This window comes from Hippoglossus hippoglossus, chromosome 17 (genome assembly GCF_009819705.1).
Source record: "Hippoglossus hippoglossus isolate fHipHip1 chromosome 17, fHipHip1.pri, whole genome shotgun sequence".
In the NCBI taxonomy this organism is placed as follows: Eukaryota; Metazoa; Chordata; class Actinopteri; order Pleuronectiformes; family Pleuronectidae; genus Hippoglossus; species Hippoglossus hippoglossus.
Genome location: NC_047167.1, coordinates 12,277,535 through 12,296,784, shown reverse-complemented (window position 1 = coordinate 12,296,784; position 19,250 = coordinate 12,277,535). Strand labels below are relative to the sequence as shown.

General features: G+C 40.9%; 2 protein-coding genes across 2 annotated transcripts in view; both read left to right on the top strand.

Moving 5' to 3' along the window:
- Positions 1-6,762, top strand: part of kcnab1b (potassium voltage-gated channel, shaker-related subfamily, beta member 1 b) — a 34,195-nt gene extending 27,433 nt beyond the window's left edge. The window contains exons 10-15 of the mRNA XM_034613375.1: positions 3,665-3,750; positions 4,247-4,367; positions 4,470-4,564; positions 4,923-5,043; positions 5,191-5,279; positions 5,387-6,762. Of these exons, the coding sequence (XP_034469266.1) occupies positions 3,665-3,750; positions 4,247-4,367; positions 4,470-4,564; positions 4,923-5,043; positions 5,191-5,279; positions 5,387-5,476 (602 nt within the window). The 3' untranslated portion in view covers positions 5,477-6,762. The remainder of the gene's footprint in view (positions 1-3,664; positions 3,751-4,246; positions 4,368-4,469; positions 4,565-4,922; positions 5,044-5,190; positions 5,280-5,386) is intronic.
- Positions 6,763-7,758: 996 nt separating this feature from the next.
- On the top strand, positions 7,759-19,192 carry pask (PAS domain containing serine/threonine kinase). The gene is made up of 22 exons (XM_034613374.1): positions 7,759-8,169; positions 8,291-8,500; positions 9,091-9,320; positions 9,446-9,616; positions 9,724-9,858; positions 10,071-10,205; positions 10,411-10,648; positions 11,329-11,510; positions 11,600-11,723; positions 11,929-12,100; positions 13,330-13,565; positions 14,347-14,476; positions 15,035-15,621; positions 15,723-15,850; positions 15,957-16,109; positions 16,210-16,335; positions 16,442-16,576; positions 16,671-16,870; positions 17,168-17,301; positions 17,405-17,554; positions 18,176-18,364; positions 18,425-19,192. Exons 2-21 carry the CDS (start codon positions 8,314-8,316, stop codon positions 18,355-18,357), a joined length of 3,735 nt encoding a protein of 1,244 aa, XP_034469265.1. The 5' UTR covers positions 7,759-8,169; positions 8,291-8,313; the 3' UTR covers positions 18,358-18,364; positions 18,425-19,192.
- The last annotated feature ends 58 nt before the right edge of the window (positions 19,193-19,250 follow it).

Sequence of the window (19,250 nt, the reverse complement as noted above, 5' to 3'; positions counted from 1 at the left end):
TATGCACACGTCCGAGGTATTGATTCACACACCCACGTGTTCCTCAAGCTTAAACACAATTAACTGCATCAATAAACTGCACGAAAAAACACTGAAGTTTGATTGTGTTGCCTAAATGAGAAACAAACAGGCAAGGTGTGTGTGAATGCATTTCTGTAGGATTTGCATTTGTATTTTGCTCTGACTTTAACTGCTTCTGACTTTGTGCGAGACAACTCTTGTACCCTTGAGGACAAAAAAGTGATGTCATGGCCGCAGTCTCCCTTTGTCACCATCAATGCTATTCGTTATCCCGTCATCCCTTCCTGTGTGTTTCTCTCCGCGTGTTTTGTTTTCTTGATTTGCTTTGTTTCTTTTTCGGCTTGTATCCAGTCTAATTATAAAAACAGGTATATTGACAAATATTGAACGTCCTCTCTCTTTGCGAGGCCCTGATTCCCATCACTGATTACAGCTCCTGCTCCGTCCTGTTGCAGCTGTCACTTATAGTGATGAGACGATATGGACATTTGCCCTGAAGGGGTTAGAGGCCGAGCTTCCATTTTATCTAACATGGAGTTCTTAAGATCCTCACTTTATGCTGAAATGGTGCCTAGAGCAGGAACATCTGCGCAATAGTCGATTTGTTGTTTCCATTGTGACTCCAACCATCCGAGTCACAATGTTTCTACCCAGTCATTCAACATCATTTTTTTTCATTTGACAGAGCAATATCAAGCAAATTGAATCCATTCAGTTGAGCAAAAATGAAAATCCCCCAGACACCGTGAATAAAGAATACAGAGGCAGAGGAAAAGAGCAGACATGGCATCAATAAATAGACTTTATAATAATCCCTCTAGCCAAAGGCTTTTTCACTGGAGAATCAAGTGAAATGGGACTCCGGCAGCATACTAAACACAAATCAAAGCCATTCAGAGTCAGGACTTTCCCTCAATATCACCTCTGTCCTCGAATGTTCAGAAATGAGGTGCCGCATCTGTGGCTGCACAGTCAGAATCTTCTCTCCCACGATCGACAAGGACTGTTGAAAATCTGTGACGTATCGATCACCTGTGTGGATGCATGAGAAGGATGAGCAGTAGCTTTGCTTTCAAAAAACACTCACATTGACACTTCCTCCAGAGACTTCCTCATAGCCTAAACAAATATGGAAATCAGTGTGTGTCGAATGTTTTCTTTCACACGCTGTGATACCTGCTGGCTGCGGTTTTGACCACATGTTCATGACTCGGTGCCATATTGCTGCTGTGAGACGGCTCAAGGACGAGCTGATATTGCCCATGGCAGCCAGGCAGTTTGCAAATTTGCAATAGTGAATAAGGACTCGATAGTGAATTTAGCACTCAAGGTTTCCCAGAATGCATGTGCTCACACAAAAACAACACACACATGGTTTATTAGCTGTAACAACCTGAAACATAATTAGTAGTTCTGATTATTTTACCATTGACAGTATTTGATAATTGTGTAAGCACATACAAAACTAAAATGGTACAAGATGGACAACATATCTCCACTTCCTCCTCCAATGGAGCCAAAATGCCTGAATGCCATCTTGTGCCAAGACATCATTTGGAGCAAGAGTCTGCGCAGTATAGGAATCAGGAACTGGAGCTACGGTATTGACGTCCCACTGATACATGCACTCGATAGCACGTCTTTAAAGTATATTATTTTCACCCAGATAAAACTGCAATTCTCTTTTCCCAGAAATTGTCCCTAGAAGTGATTCCCAGTAGTGTCGCGTTGGCCTGAGCTCACTAAAATGTCAGCAATTTGGCAATATTTCATGCTTCGAAAGCTCCATGTGTTTCCAATTATGACACTAGCAATAGGCCACACAACAATGGCAGCAATCATCAAAACAGGGTTAGTAGAATGCATCTGCTAAAATACGTCTATAGGTTGTTGTTTTTTCAAATGCACTGGTATCGGATCAGTACAGTACAGCCTGATACCAAAGTTCAGGCATTGGAATCGTTATCGGAACATCCCTAGTTTTTATAGCATCAAATAAAATTGTATTTACCCTGTTTTCTGCTTAGGCACATGTCCCATCTGCTTACATGGAGGAGGCGGGGTCTATGACTTTTCTACAGCCATCCACCAGGAGGCAATAGAGAGCCTGTTTGCAGCCTTTGTGCTGCCTTTGTAGCTTCATGTACATTTATGAGAGTTGCAGCGATATTCTTATTTAAATTGTACACTTATCTCATTACAACACAGTACATGGTGTTCAAACCCACATCGTTACCCTACTTGAAAAGTTGCAGTGGGTTTCTGTGAGTGGGGTGTTGATGGTGTTTTGGACATCTCACCTGAGCCTCTGTTGTTGGACTCAATGATCCACTATGTGGAAAGACACGTAATCTTAAGCCTAGCATGGTCGTTGCTGTGAATCAAAGTTGTCGTCCTTCCCCTCCCGGCACCGAGGTGGATTATTCATATATTCACAAACTCATGTGAACAGTGGATGCCTCCATGGTTCCTACTTGGTTCACAAGTTTTTCCGTCTGTCCTCATGCATCCCTCCGATTCCCTCGCTCCTCGCTTTTCGGAGCAGATGTACTGTTATTCTTCTACTCTCCCACCTGCTTCACCCACACGCACACTTGCTCTCTGTCTCTCACTGAGCTACATTTCGGTCCAGAGAGAGAAGCACTGATCAAAAGGAATTGCTCTTTTTTTAATCACACTCTCCTGTGGTCTTATCTCTTCATCCTCATTTTCACTCTTCATACTTTCCACCCAGAAGTTGCACGGGGCCAATTACAGCAGATGTTTCATTAATGGACTTTACGCACAATTTCAGGCGAAAGCAATTACAGATAAAACCAATCACATCACTTACTTCGTACTGTTATTTTTGTTTTCTTCGGGAATTAGAGAGTTTATGCAAGATACACATTCAAACATAATTGTTAGATAATCGCTGTGTTTCCTCCTCCTATTGCAGATCTCCTTCAAAACTCCTTTGAGAATCTACTTCACGGCAGTTTATATTGAATACAATTTTGCTTATCCTCAATTCCACCCACTATTACTCCCCTGCTGCATCCTGAGGCACAAATACGCAGATACACCAAAGAGCACTGTGGCCTCAGCTTGTTCAGTTGTAACTTGTTAAACTGCACGAGCAACATTTTGCCAAGGCTGGCTGCGTCTCTTCATTTAACCCCTGCGGCACTTGGTCACATTAATTAGTGTGAGCCCAGCGAGTCATTTATGCTTACACATGAGTTTAAATGGAGACGAGCCTTTGTTACAAGACGCTCAACGCATTTCACTTATCCACTTTGTTATCCTATCTACTGTTTTATTTTATCTACCTGCCTGGTATCATTTCTTCCTTGTAAAGCATGAAAGAAAGAAAAGAAACAGGGCTATGAAACTAAATATTATTATTATTATTTTTATTATGATTATGATTATTATTATTGCTTTTGTTGTTATTGTTATTATTATTTTTATTAAGTTGTTGAAGTCATCTTGAAATCTTCCTCAAGTGCAGTTTTAAGTCAAATTCTCTCGTGAAAGTAATGTGAGTTGTGATGTTTCAATTCAACTAATATAGTGTCAGTACGGTTATATAAAACTTGAAATTGTGGCGCCATCCGCTGTTCAGTTATAGATAATGTATCTGCTCTTGGACATTTGACAGAGATCGTGAGAGCAATGACACATGTGATCAACCAGGGGATGTCCATGTACTGGGGGACATCACGTTGGGCCGCCATGGAGATCATGGTGAGTGATGGAAAACAAATCCTTCTTCGTGTTGTCACTGAAAACTGATCTAAGGACGAGCTTTGCCGCCCAAAAATCCCATGATAAATAGTTCTTGAGAAAGTGGACTCTACTAAGTGCTGGTCAATTGATTGACAAAAAATATATTTCAAAATTATTCGTTATTCTTTACTATCCCTGTAATAATATTTTTTATAAAGATACACATTTGCTTTCTTAATTACTAATACTGTCAAAATGTCTTATCTTTCCTGAAAGGTTTCAGGAAAAGGCTGTTTAATGTGACAGCTCTGATTTAGCTAAAACATACCATATTGTACATGTAGCCCATAATGAAATACAGTAAATGTTACCGCTTCTCATCTCCATGTTGCCTTCTCTAAACTACCAGCGCTATAAACCCCCAAAAATATTTTGCATAAAGGTCAGTATTTGCACATTTCCTCCTCCTTGAACATCTCTCTTTTCTTTTTATTCCCTAATCACATTCAATCAGGAGGCGTACTCTGTGGCCAGGCAGTTTAATCTGATTCCACCTGTGTGTGAGCAGGCTGAGTACCATTTCTTTCAGAGGGATAAAGTGGAAACTCAGCTTCCGGAGCTCTACCATAAGATAGGTGAGTCTACAGCTTTCTCATGAGGTTCAGCATTATTTGAATACATTTACGGCTGTGATCGATTTGGTATCCTGTTGCTCAATGGTAACTCTTGTACCGCAGGTGTGGGTGTGGTCTCTTGGTCCCCTCTGGCCTGTGGAATCATCACTGGAAAGTATGAAAACGGCATCCCAGAAACCTCCAGGGCGTCGATGAAGGTACAAAATACATTTCATTCGACCCGCTTATAGTGCCATATGTTCAAAGTCTTTCACTTAAATCAAGCTACTACAACCATAATATGGTTCAGGTTATTAGTATTCCCTGTTTTAGGTGTGATTAACTCCGCCAATGATTTTGTCTATGTTTGTTTGTTAGTTAGCGGGATACGATCCAAAGAAGAATTACATTTTGGTCTGCATCCTGATCAGCGGCAGATTTGCAATTTGGTGCAGATCCAACTAAAAATCAGGATCTAGTGGATTAAAAATGTGGATTTATAAGGGGACTGCGGCGGTTTCAGCTCTACAGAGTGCCATTCTAGTTATAATTATTTCACTTTTACTGCTCCTGTAGCCATACCAGTGGTTGAGGGAGAAAATAACGAGTGAGGATGGAAGAAAACAACAAGCCAAGCTGAAGGAACTCACTCATATTGCGGAGAAGCTTGGATGTACTTTGCCTCAGCTGGCCATAGGTAAGAGACAACATTAACACACAACTTTCTATTTCCCGTGAAGGCAACGATAGAATGTGCTGCTCAATACAAAATTCAGTGTTTCTCTACATACTGCCTCATACCTTGATACCACAAGAGCAACTGTACAAACGTCTTTCTCTGCAGCCTGGTGCCTGAGGAACGAGGGAGTGAGCTCAGTGCTGCTGGGATCCTCTAATCCGAAGCAACTAACAGAGAATCTGGGAGCAATTCAAGTATTAAGACAATTTCCTACAAAACCCTACTTTGGATAAGCATGTCATTATGTGGTAATGCCAAACAGCACTGATTGTGTGCTCTTCCTTTGTTTTCCGGACCACAGGTTATTCCAAAGATGACACCCGCCATCGCCACAGAGGTCGATCATTTTCTGGGAAATCGTCCTCACAGTAAAAAGGACTACCACCATTAGGATGAACCCCCTTCTATCGTAAACTATGCTCCAGAAGCTTCTCAAAGCTCACTCCTCACAGCCATGGCACCATAAACATGTGCCCAACTTTGCTTGTGTGCTCGTACGACTGTGTGTGTGAATGTGAATGTGTGTGTGTGTGTGTGTGTGTGTGTGTCTGTGGGTGCGTGTATGTGTTCTGCTTGGCTCCTTGTCTGTAGATCAACCAGTGCTCATTATTGTAAAGTGAGTTACTTGACAAAAGCATGCATGCTCCAGCTATAGCAGCCAGCCGCCATGACTCGGTCGGGACATTAGTTACAGGATCCAGCTAAATTATTTGTGAATCGAAATTCTCCTCCACTCAAAAAACATGTGCAAAAGCTGCTGAACCACAAATTCAAAGAAGCAAAGGATTAGCCTACATTTTGAGACACAGATCTTGCTTTAATCACTTCTGTGAATATGTGTGTTGATGCATTAGGTAAATACAACTTTAGAGACACTTGCTGCTGCAGAAAAGCATCACATAAGCTCATGGCAGTGCAGTAATCGACACACCAAAGAAGTCGATCTGTATCAAAATGTATCCAGTTTTGCAGAAGTCTACTTTTCTAGATGTTTGTGATGTGAAGAATAAAAACATTGATGATGTGTGTGATTGGGCGGGGTCTCAGCAGACTGGATGATATGCTGACCCTCTCCACTGCAGCTGGTGCTTGCCTGTCAACGTGATGAATCGTTTCAGGACTGAAGGAACCGAAGTTCTGCTCACAGTGCTCTCGCTAATACCACGAGAACAAAGTTAAGCTAAAATATGTTTGAAATCATCCGTACTGACTGTTATATATATTTTCCTAATGAAGCAGCTATGTCAGAATGAGCGTTTCATCTCATTGTGGTTTTTTTTCACAAAAGTACAGGATAGTGTACTTTCCTGTTGTGACCCTTCAACCACTTTTTATTTTGGACTTTGACAGACTTTCTGTCAGTGACGATGATATCTGATTCATTTAGTTTTTCTCTATGTTGTAGCTAAACTGTTTGTCTCGTCACTGTTGGGGAGATGCTCCTCCTCTGGGGGCGATTGAGCAGCTAATGAGGAGGCTCAGTTATAAAAACACAATACACATATGGACCTGGACCCCTGCAGTCACTGCACCTGGAACACAATCAATTCTTACCCATCTTCTCCCAGTTGCCAGTTTTACATAATGAGATTATCTTTATGTTCAGTCTGTTCAAACATGTGTTTTGGGTGTTGTTCATCAGATTTGTACATACAAATAAAGAGCTTATAATTCTCATGTGATGTTAAGTAATTCCTTTATCTATCCTGTCTTTCTGATCTTAGCCCAGAACAATAGATTCAATATGTATTGTTTGCTGAGTCAGACTGTAACTTTTAAAAGTTATCAATGCTGTTTCCTGCTTAATTTCAGCTCCTGTTTCATAATAACATATTGGCTGAGTTTCAGACCTTATTAGGGCCCGAGCACCGAACAGTAAGAAACAGTGGGAGGCCCTATTGTTGCCTCTCTCTCTCTCTCTCTCTCTCTCTCTCTCTCTCTCTCTCTCTCTCTCTCTCTCTATCTCTCTCTCTCTCAAACCAGCCATCTCTCTGTGTGTCTCTCTCTCTGTGCCAATTATTTTATATTGAATGTCTGTCAATAGATCAATTTCACCTAAATATTAAACACTATTTCATGTTGTCACCTGCAGACAACTGTTTTTTGCCGCCAAGATCCAGGCGAGAGCAGAATATTCTTGCGAGAACAAATCCTCGACAACTACTATTCGACAAGAAGTCAACAACCAACCGAACAGACGAGAGGAAACTGTGAATCAACTCTTTTTTCCCTTATTATTCCAGTTCAGTTATTTGCCAGTGTACAGCACATATGAAGCCATGAAAAGTTTTGCAATGCAAGATCACTCAAATTAAATATCAGTCAATTTGAATTACACACCAGTCACATAAAAATTTACAAACAAGTAAAATAATTATCAAAAAGGAATAAATAGATGAAATATCCAATAATGATACATAATAATAGGCCAATAACTTTTACCCAGGGTCACAGAAAATAATTGTGCTTGTCACTTTTTTGTTTTTGGTAAAGGGTTAATGTCTCCAAGAACAAATTCAATTCAATCATGAAATTATTAAATCAAACGCTTTCTTTTCCTCGTTTATTTGATTGGATCCTATTTGCTGCTCTGACTCTGTTTCCACGGAAACAGTGTCCACGGAAACAAAGGCGGGCGTTTCCGGTGAATAACCCAATGAGCTTTCCCTGTGTGGCAGCGGGACATTTGATTGGCTACAGACGCCTTCGTCGACTCTTCCGCTCGACTGGCGCTCGAACCCCGCGATTTACAAAAACACGGATTGAACTAAGTGGGAATAACCGCGTTAAAACCTGCGTCTGTCCCAAACTGACGCACTGGAGGCGGTGTCGACGCTGTGCAGACTTTACAGTAACGTCGACTTTGTTTAAAATCGTAGCGGTGAACCGTTTGATCAGAGCGCGGCGGTGGAGTTTTTGTTTGTAGCAACGTTAGCAGTGGAGCTAGCAGATGGTTAGCTAGCCAGGTAGCCAGGAAGAGGCAGCGTTACCTTGTCAACTATCGTCAACTGAAACTGCTGCGACTCGTATCTGTGCGGAACAGCCCGGAAGCTGAAGTGTCACGGTGCCTTTCTGCGACTAGAGGTGAGACGCTGCTGTCCGAGTTATCAACAGTGTCTGTCATTTATTGAGTCTGTGTTTGGGTTCATCTTTACAGCGTCGTTACAACGCTGCTATCACACTTTCTCTGTCTCCCTCTCGTCAGTTCTAGCTGGATACCCAACAACAATGTCGACTGAGGCTCGTCTCGGGGCCAGACTTAAAGGAGACACCATCTGTGTGGTGCCCGACCTCTCCTCTGATCTCCTGGAAGATGACTTCGACCTCAACAAGTCCTTCCCACACACCCGGACACCTCTGTACAGGCAGAAACTGTTAGCTCTGCAACGTCGTTATTATCCTGGTTCGTTGACAGGTGAGTTTAACTTGGCACATACAGGACCATAAGAATTAAGAACTGGCTATATGTGAATTTGGACAAAATAAGCTATTTAAAGCTTTTATAAAAACTAATATAAAAACTAGAATGGCACTGACTAGAGCGTAGATCTCCACCAAGGCTCAACAGTACCCTTATGAAACCACAATTAAATTCACTAGATCTGCAATCTTGCAATGTTAAAGAAAGTGAAAACAGTTCTGATGTAATGGGTTCTTCCTTGAGTCATGCCCCACCCCTTCACAAAATCTGTATTTTTGCATAGTCCAGCTAACAAAAAAAATGCAGAAGAAAACCTCCTCAGTGGAAATTAAAATTTTTATTTGAAAAGGAAATTCCTGGATTTGTGCCCTGACCTGGAGCCACACCAAAATGTAACTGTTTCTCTCCTGATCCATACCACATCCTTCCACCAAGTTTCGTGGTAATCCACCCCGTAGATGTTTCGTAATCTTGCTATCAAACAATGAGAAACATATATATCCTCTGAGGGGTGAAAAATGATAATCGTTGACGTGGGGAAAAATAATCTTTAAAAATGTGTTCCAATTTTTTTTTTTTTACAGGGGGACGTTTGGATCTTTGCGGTTCAGTCGCAACAAGAAACCACCAAATCTCTAGTTTACACCCTAACCCCCAAGATTCTGCTGTCTGCCCGCCACACCCGGTCACTATGTCAGAGACAGAAGAAAGCCTGTTCTGTCAACTAAACTCTGGAAACTTTGGCCTGACAGAATCGCCATCCGTCCTGAACCCAAACAAAGTCCTTCTTACTGTCAACCATAAAACCAGAGAGGTAATTTCGCTGTTCATGTGTGTGTGTGAATTAAATGTGAGCAAAGGTAGCTCAGTGGAATTGGTCAAACTGTACCTCAACTACAACATACCCTGTAAAAACACGTTTTATTAAATCTTTTTCAGATTTTGTCAGTGAACGAACAGGCCTGCAAACTGTTTGAGTGCACCACCAATGAGCTGATTGGAAAAAAGCTGGACGGTTTCTTAAAGAAAACCAGTCAGGTCTTGGAACAAGCATTGGAAGAAGATTATCTGCTGGAGGATGGAACTGTTGCAGCTGTTTTTGGAAAAGTGGTATGAAAGTTACTATTTAGTCAAATAATGTTACACAACCACTACAAGTATGTGTATGTGTGTGTATTGAAGAGTGTGTTTTGTGTGTTTAAATATTGTTTCTGTAGGTGGATGTTGTGACGGAATCTGGAGAGATGCCGGTGTCAGTGTGCTTTCACAAACCATCACCTATTGAAGAGCCATGGCTTGTCATGATGGAAAGCGTAGAGCGGTTCTCAGCCTTTCTCTCCTTTTCACAAGATGTAAGTACATCATTAGTTAGTAGCATTAGTTGTGTCAGTTATCTCAGGTTTTTGGAAACATTTCTAATGAGCTTTTCTGCTCATTAAAAATGTTTTTACAAACTCTGTGGTATTACTGTTTTGGTACGTTGAAGTATTTCCAACTGGGTAAAATATTGAAATGTTCTAACCTATTAATACAATTGTTTCTTACACTTCTCTGTCATTTCTAGGGCAGTGTCCTAACCTGTGACTTGGCATTCGCACATCTCCTAGGATACCACCATCCTGACGAGTTAAAAGGGGTGTCTGTGAAGGAGCTAATCCCCTTTTTACAAATCCCCCTGCACACTCATGCATTACCCAAAGTAAGCACACTTTGAAACCAAAATTGTCCCACTCAGCAGAGGAGCGCTCCCTTTCTTAAGCTTTGCTTTTAAGTTTCTGTTTACCAGAGTGCTTCTTAGTCGGTTCAGGAACACGCAGAAAAGAATTTATATCCCTACGTTTTAAGCTTAGGTACTTCTTTAAGTCTGTCATTTTAGACATTGCTTTTTCTTCCCTCTCTTTTAGATGCTGAGGGTTCAGAGACGGTACGGTAAAAGCAGAGGGGGTGCATTAGTCCCGCTGTGTATCAAAATTCAGGGGGCTGTCCTATGTGGAAAACCCCAAAACAACAAAACTGGTTTCACCTGCCCATCAGATAGCCTTGAAAGCTCTGCCGTACAAGACAAGCAGCCTTGCTCCCCTCTCACCTCCCCTGTGTGTAAGACAGAAGCCTCACACTCACATGGAAAAGACCCATCTTCTGGTGAGTTGTTTAGTTTGATGCTAAGACTAAGCTGTCACCTATAGCTAAATCTCAGAGGGATTAAAAACATTCAATATTATTTTGAGCAAACTGGAGCATAATCCACTGTGTCAGTGTTATCCTGCCCAAACATCTTGCAGAGGGAGACTCCAGACGTGCAGAAAAAACATGCAGAGAATAGATTAAACAGTTAAATCCAGTTGGAAAAATAATCAAAATCTGAATAAACTGACAATCGTGGCTTAGAATGATCAAAGTTAAAATAGTTTTTCTAAATGCTGCGCAAACAATGTCAACATATAACAAAGAACATATCAACTTTAAGATGTATAAACTTTACACACAACTGTTACAGTTTAACCATAAACTATTATAAACGATTTAAAATACAAAGACACAGACACAACCAAATATATCAAACATTAATTAAGAAGATACAATTTTTTTATGTAAACATAAGTGCTCATCTTTTCTGCATTTTATTTATTCTGTAAAAAGTTTTCATATTGGTGCATGTCAACAAACATAAACACTGATACGATAGGTTTGTGAAAGGCTCATATCCGTCAATATTATTGGCCGACCAAGATATTGGTCGAGCTCTAGTGTGTACCTCGAACACCCTATTCACCAAATACTGTGATTTTATGCATTTTCAACATGCGTCTGGTTTCTCAAAGGAGTCCAAATGGACGCCAGGGTCCTCTCCCCAAGCCCTGCGCTGGAGTACTCTGGAACCGTCTGGGTGTTTGCTCCTCTGAGCGGTCTCCTCCTGCTCCGTCCTGATGGCTCCATCTGCAGCATTCACGACCACCTGGCCCTCAGTTTGTTTGGCTACAGCAGGGACGAGTTGCTGGGAAAGGTCAGCCAACACGATCAGTGGAATAATACCGTTTGAATTGAGATTTGGAACGAGCCTCACTTCTGTTATTGCTGCTTTGTCTCCAACAGAGTGTCACTTTCCTGATGCCTGGTTTCTACGGATGGATGTCTGGCACAAAGACCTGTCCATTCTCCAATTCTGAGGCAGAGGCTTGTAAAAGTGCAGCCTCATCCAAAATATCAGGAAAATCTGGTAGGCATTTGAATCCATCTGTGATGTATACAAAGCATGTTTCATTATCTACTTTCTGTGATTAGTCTTTAGTGTTCTCTTTGTGTGTAGTGATAGTTTCCTTACTCAATTATTTTACACAAAATGTATTCCTGTGTTTTTTTTACTTTGTCTTGTCAGGCAATACTATTTCTTTGCAGTATCTATAATTTTCTCGCAATCCTAGATCCGTCCTCACTGGTGGCAGGCGATATGGCCACAGTGCATCAAGCCATCATGGGAAGAACCTCGTCAGGCAGAGGCAGGATCTTCACTGGAACCGACACCAGACTGGAGAAACAGGCCGGCACGTTGTCAACTCTCTCCGCGCCTGCAGTCACCTCTACACGTGTGGTTATGTAAGTAAACATCCACATGTGCTTGTTGTCATATGCCACTTAGATATTTTGTGCTCAAGGACTTTATGTTCAACAAAAGTAAATAAGACCTGTTACTGCAGACTTACTTGCCTCAGCCATTCCAGGTATTTACTGTGCCTGCTTCCTTTTTCTTGACTTCAGAGTAGAAGACTTGTAGGGTTGTTATGCTGCCCTCGTCCTTTGATACACACAGTAATTTAGAAAAACAAATCCTGTCAGTATTTTCAGAATTTTGTCCTTGGCTTAGTTTTAAAGTATCAGTTGTTGTCCCATCTCTATGTGCAGGCAGACATTAGAATTAGTGTTGGGCTTAAAGCTTGTTTTGTTTTTACTCTAATAATGGGTGGACAAAAGCTGCTCAAGGTAGACTGCATGTTATTTAATGTGCTTCTCAGTAAGTGTTGAAGTGTTGTTCACTTACAGCTTCCCTTTTACAAAAACGCTTTTATCATAGTTTAATTTTGTCTTTTCTTTCAAGGCCAGGTTTTTGTAAACTTTAAGGCTGAGAATTGTTGTCGGCGTGTGTGCGCAGACTAGTTTCACCTCATGATACATTCAGATCATTCACTGTGACACCGGGGGGATGAAGAGCCGGGATTTTGGATTTATAATGTATTAAATGTCCTCTTTTGCCCTCTGTTGGACAGATAATGTCTCAGCATTTTAGGTTTAAAAACCTTTAAAAAAATGTATACTTACATGGCATTGGTGTAGTATTGTATAAGTATGTCATTTAGTTAATTATTTAGTACAGTATTTCACAGTGTTTCACAAAATCTCGGACACTTCCAAACAGTTATGTTCGTATATTAGATTTACTGTTACAGCTAAACACGTAAAATGCCACAGAACTGGACAGAAGAACACATCAAACCCAACGCCCGTGGGAATTTTCTTTCCTACAACATGTTATTGCTTGTTTGCCATTGCACTTTCCCATTAATTAGGTGGAATGATTTTTCTGTCCTTGCTAATAAGTGGTGATCATTACATACGAGAGTCACAATAGATTGTTATTGACTGATGCATGTATCCAGACTCCCCCAAGAAAAATAAATCCAGAGGGACATTTTCACATCAAATGACAAAAACAAAACCTGCTTATTTGACATGTTGGGCTGATGAGAGGTTTAAACATTAATTATGTACATCCACACTTCACACACACAATACAGTATTTTGACTAAATCCTGCCATTCTTTCATCAGGGCCGACGACACAACAGAGCTGATGGAGGAGGCAGCCGGGGTCGCTCCCTGCATGAGTCAGCTGGACAGTGCAGACACCACTCAGGCTCTCCTCAAGACATTTGCCTGGGTGGAACCTCCAGAAGAAGAAGGCACCTTCTGCCTTATTCTCCCCGAACCATCACAGAACGATGCAAAACAGCAGCTCTGCAATGGGGTTCAGAAAAATAACCAACCTGCCATTGAGATTGTCCCAGGTGAATTTTATCCCCAGGTGTACTACTTAGATATTATATTTTCTATTTTCCATTAAGTCATTTATTTGTAGATTATTTGTATTTCCTGTGGATTTTTTTCCGACTGGACTTTGCATATTGGCCGATACCAGTGTTCATTATACATTTTATAAATGTATTATAACAGTAGCTTTCTACTTGACCCTGCATGGCAGTGATGATTGCAATCATTGTTGTATGGCCTATTGCTAGTGTTGTAATTGGCAACACCAATTACAACACTTGTGGGACTTTTTGGAATATTGCCAAATTCTTAGTGTTAGCTTGCCCGGGCTAACACTACACTACTGGTAATCACTTCTTCTTTGCTGCTCTAAAAACAATACTTGCCCGTGGCAGTTTAACGCAACTGCTGATTTGGAGCAGTAAATAAATTATTCCTGGTAAAAGAAAATTGCAGTTTTATCGGGGTGAAACTAATTTACTTTGAAGACGTGGTGTCAGATCAATACATAGATTTGTCTACTCACCATTGCCCGACCCAGCATTTTCTGCTGTATTGGAGGCATTTCTGATGCCGGTATGAACATCTCCTGTACACAGTACACTAAACTACAGGAGTGTAATATATATTCAAATGGGAACAGAGACAACTTCAAAGGAAAATCAACAAGATAATCTGCACAACATTCTATATGGAAAGGTTTAATGTTGTTTGTACTGTTTTCATATATACAGTGAGGATTAGCATATAAATAGCAGTCTTGAAAAATATTCATCATCATTTTGTTTCCTTGTTTAGACACTCCCACTCAGAGAGGACATGCTGTTGGCAGGGGGGTTGGCACCTCCCCTAATAAAGGAAAAAAACAGCAATCATGTACCTCTGTCCTCCAGAACTCCAGCTATGAGGTCATTTCACTGGAGAGCAGGTGAGGAGAGAAATCCTTTGATTTAAGAGACATTTTATTTGTCACATTTTTAGTACCTTTATTTCCATGTCATTATTACCACATTTAACATCTAATTGTGAAGACAGCTCATATTTTATGTCAGTAATCAAGACTACAAGACAAGAGGTTATCACACTAGTTTTCTTAATATCTATGATTTTCCATCACAGATTGCTTATTAGTTCAAGTTTTATCATGGAAAGGGAGTGGAAATTTGGTTAAATGCCTTAAATTAGAAGAAAGCTTCTCTCTCCTGGCAGAGCAACTGCAGAGTGATTCCATAACATCAGTTTGGACTGAACTGCTTTTCATTTTAATATTTTATGGGCAAAGAAGCCTGAATAAGAAGAATTTACAGCCCTGAAAGACGGTGACATGCCAGTTTGAAATTGGAGAGAAGGCGTTTAACATTCTTCACCAAAAGTCACATATCCCTACCTCCTTTTGATAAATTAATTAATTTATGAAAAGATTTGTACATCCAGCGCTGCAGTTTGTTGATCCTAGTAATCATTGTGTAAAATCTAAATTTCCCAGGTCTTCCTCTGGCTTCTGTGAAACATTTGCTGGTAATGGTGGATCTGACCCAGGCCAAGCAGAGGAGTCTCATGCAGCACAATTAGAGGACTCAGCCAGCTACTTCCTGGACCTCAACAGTAATGGTGATCTGGTGACCCGGGCTCTGGCTGATCTGAATCTGAGCAGTAGTATAGAGCTGATCAGTGGCGGAGAATACGGCGATGACAACCAACACTCCATGATATCCTGCGATACAACCGAGCTCCTGCGGACACCCTCTCCCTGCGAGGTACAGTTTGACCAAGAGGCAGAGCCTGCTGAGACTAAAGAACCTGCTGTGGTGGCCAGAAATGGTTCAACTGAAGAACTACAAAAGGAGCCATGCGAGCAGGAACAGTGGGGAGCTCTCTCTACAATTCATAAAGGAAAGAGTGCGGAGTTCCCCGTACAAATGAATGGTGGGATTCAGTCAGTGAGAGACACTCCTGCCACATCTACACCTAAAAAACAGAAAGTTAACGGACACCCGCTTTCCTCAGACGCTACAGAGATACTGGAGGGTCGATTTGAAGGAAGTGCCTACCACAGAGATGGCACAAGAGTAGGTCGGTACAAGTTTACTGTTTTAGTTTCTCTCATAAGAAATCTGCAGATACTCCAACATAAAGCAAATAGACTTTAAACAGTCTTTTGTTTTTCCCTGCAGATGTGCAATGTGAGGTGTGCAAGACAGACCTCCCTGATGGAAGCTCTATGTTCTGTGTTTGGATGAGTAGACCTGGCCAGCAGGGGGCGATGTCGCAGCACAACCAATCAGGAGCCAGTCCCGGAGAGGTTGGTAGCAAAAAAGATCTTAAGAAATAAGACAGAAGGCCACATTATTCATGTTTAGCTAAATATAAAAAGTGTTATTCATCAGTCTTTCCTTTTTGCCCTCCAGAGGATTGGGGAGGCATTACGCTCCACCATGGACTTGGAGCACTCTCGAGCCTGTGACGGACAGTTTGAAGAGGAGTACCAGCCAATTAAAGCTGTGGGTAAAGGAGCCTTTGGTTTTGTCTGGAAGGCACTAAAACACAGTGATGGACAAGAAGTAAGAAATTAATTTTATCAATGCAGAATCATACCGATAGTTTATATTTAAAGTTAGGTTTGGGATGATATGGCCTCTTTATGAAATGTTCATTTCACAGGTGGTGGTGAAGTTCATCGGTAAAGCCCGGATAGTGAGTGACTGCTGGTTAGACGACCCCATGCTGGGGCGAGTCAGCCAAGAGATTGCCATACTGACACGAGTGCAGCACCACAATATTGTCAAGGTAACTGGGTTGTCGCATCAAAACACTTAAGTCACAAAGTTTCAGAAACATTTATTTCTAAACTGTAAAATATTTCCTTGCTTGACGTGCATGTGTGTGCCACTAGGTGCTGGAAGTGTTTGAGAACGGGAGCTACTTCCAGATGGTGATGGAGAAACACGGAGAAGGTCTGGACCTTTTTGAATTCATTGACATGCAGCCGAGGTTAGATGAGCCCCTGGCTAGCTACATCTTTAGACAGGTATGTACAAGGATTTATTTTTTAAATTGCACATTACAGTTATTACAATTATCATTTGCTCCCTGTAAAACTGGATGCTTGTTCTGTGTTCCAGCTGGTGGCTGCTGTCTTCTACCTGAGGGCTAAGAACATCCTTCACAGGGACATAAAAGATGAGAACATCATCATCGACCACTGTTTCCACATTCGACTGATAGACTTTGGTTCTGCTGCCATGATGGCTCCAGGGAAGCTCTTTTACAATTTCTGTGGCACATTGGAGTACTGCTCCCCAGAGGTGCTTCAGGGAAATCCGTGAGTATATAATACTCATTACTAACAAGTGGTGTTTGTTCTAAACAGGAACAGCCTAGTGTTATTGACATTTTAGGCTAAAAGGGGAATAATCATCCTGTTAAAAGCATCAAACCTGACAGCAGAGCACTATTTTTAAGTCCTGTATGACTTTTATAACCATTCATCTTAGCTAAACATTAGCTTCAAGGATATTCTCACTATAAAGTTTAATAAATGATAAATTGATTGCATGTTTTCCATATTCACAAGCTTATTCTAATTAATGTGTATCTCCTTGTTGGTGTATTTCTGTAGCTATGAGGGTCCAGAGCTGGAGATGTGGTCTCTGGGGGTTTTGCTCTACACTCTGCTCTTCAGTGAGAACCCCTTCTGTGATGTGGGTGAGATCCTTGGAGCCAAACTCAAGCCCCCATTCCCCCTTTCTGCAGGTATATAGCAATTCTTTCCCTTTGGCTGAAAATTATTTTGTCTTTTACATGTTCACTGGCAATCACAGAGGGTCATCGCTTGTTTCTCTGTGTATTTTCTCAGATCTTAATGGCATGCTATGTGGGCTGCTGCACCCTGACCCTGTTCAGAGGATGATTCTGGATCAGCTGCTGCTGCAGCCCTGGATCAGCCAGCCCATTTCCCTGGCAGAGTACAGCTGGAAAGAGGTGCTTCCTGGAACTCAGAGCTTTTGTGAGTACTCTTTACAACCAGGCTGACTATGGCCACTTCAGATCTAATGAGGTTCCATCTGTGAAACCATAGACTGTATATAATAATGTACGACATGACACAACTTCCTCCCTGATATGGATGCAGCCATTTTGCCTTTTTGACGTAATTTAAAGCCAAAGTCCTCGCAGTATGGATCACGTTGTGGAGCTGTTGTCTGGAGCTACCAACGATATACAAGCTCAGCCAATCGCAAATCAGTCTCAGCTGTCAAACATGAAGTTTCACCCCCTTTTCATCAAATCACTAATAGCTTACTGGAAAAATTTGCTCTTGAACAAACCGTGTGATATTAATTACCTAAAATGTTAGAACCCATCTTTAAGAAAAATGTATTGTACTTGTACTTCACTATTTGTTTGTTTGTTTGTTTGGTCTTTGTCCCATTTGCTAATTTGGATGAGGCTGGGTTTATGACCTGTATTGCAGCCAGCCACCAGGGGGCAATCAAGAAGATTTGGCTTCACTTTTGCCATTCCCTGAATGTGAGATGTTTTAGAACTTGTGTGCTGTCTTGTGTGCTGTCACTGTGAATGACAGTAACAGAGATGAGCTCATGCACAGACTCTTTTCTTTTAACAGGCTCGCCACAGCAACAAGAGTCCAGCCCTGTCGTTTACAATAGACAAGGCTTGTTCCCAGATTACGGTGACAAGACTCTCTCTAGTGATGAGGAGGAGGAGGAAGATGAGGAAGATGAGGAAGAGAGGTTGTCAATGGTGGCCCTGGAGACTGAGCTCCAGAAATACCTCCATGACGACTAAAGACTGAATGTAAAGGGAGGGGAGTCTAACATTTGATCTGTCACTGTGCAAAGACGACATGAAGTGTGAAATAAGAAAAAGGAATCGTTTTGTAGCACAAGGACATTGACAAATACTACTGTCTTGAACTGAGTCTTCTGTAGACAAGGAGAGACCCTGCCTTCATGAAATGCACACTTTAATGAGCATCATTGTCAAAAAGAACTTGTGGAAATATTGTGTTAGCAAAGTGCAATACAGTCTCGAACACGCCAACATTTTTTTTCTTTTTTCTTTAAATCATTTTATTTATTCTTTAGCTTTAGGGAATATTTAATCAAAATCACCGTAATGATTCACAGGGATCCAGCGTTTCCACCAAAATCAAAGTCTATTCTGTCCATGGTTTTAAAATGTTTTAATTAAAATTGTAAGTATATTTACAATATCTTTATCTATTTTTGTACCTGAATAAATATTTTACCACAAGCTTGTTTTTCACACTAATAATCAAATGGATTATCTAGAACTAACCAGAATGTATTTTGTTTTTATTTGTCTTGCAAACATTGTAAATGTATTTTAAATGTATAACAGTAAACACTAAATGATTCTGAAATTACTTTATTTGTATGTTGCTGTATCTAATCAAGTGACACAGAAAATAATGTGTGCACTTGGTAAATAGAGTTTGTAGATTGTGTTTAAATTGTAAACTATAATTGTACTTTGTATCGTCATTAGTGAAAACAAATGAATTTCAATGATTTTCTTATCGTACATGCAATAGGTTGAAGTTTTTTTGTGAACTATGATATCTCTTACTTAACTGAAGATTAAAACATTTTGTCTGGTCTAACTGCACTGACAGTTCTGTTTTTACGGTGTAAGTGTAAATCTTTAAAAAGAAAAAA

Coding starts and splice junctions, on each gene's coding strand:
- pask (XM_034613374.1), top strand. CDS start 8,314: ATGTCGACTGAGGCTCGTCTCGGGGCCAGACTTAAAGGAGACACCATC. Junction 10,649..11,328: donor TGGAAAAGACCCATCTTCTG/GTGAGTTGTTTA, acceptor GGTTTCTCAAAG/GAGTCCAAATGGACGCCAGG. Junction 14,477..15,034: donor GTCATTTCACTGGAGAGCAG/GTGAGGAGAGAA, acceptor TAAATTTCCCAG/GTCTTCCTCTGGCTTCTGTG.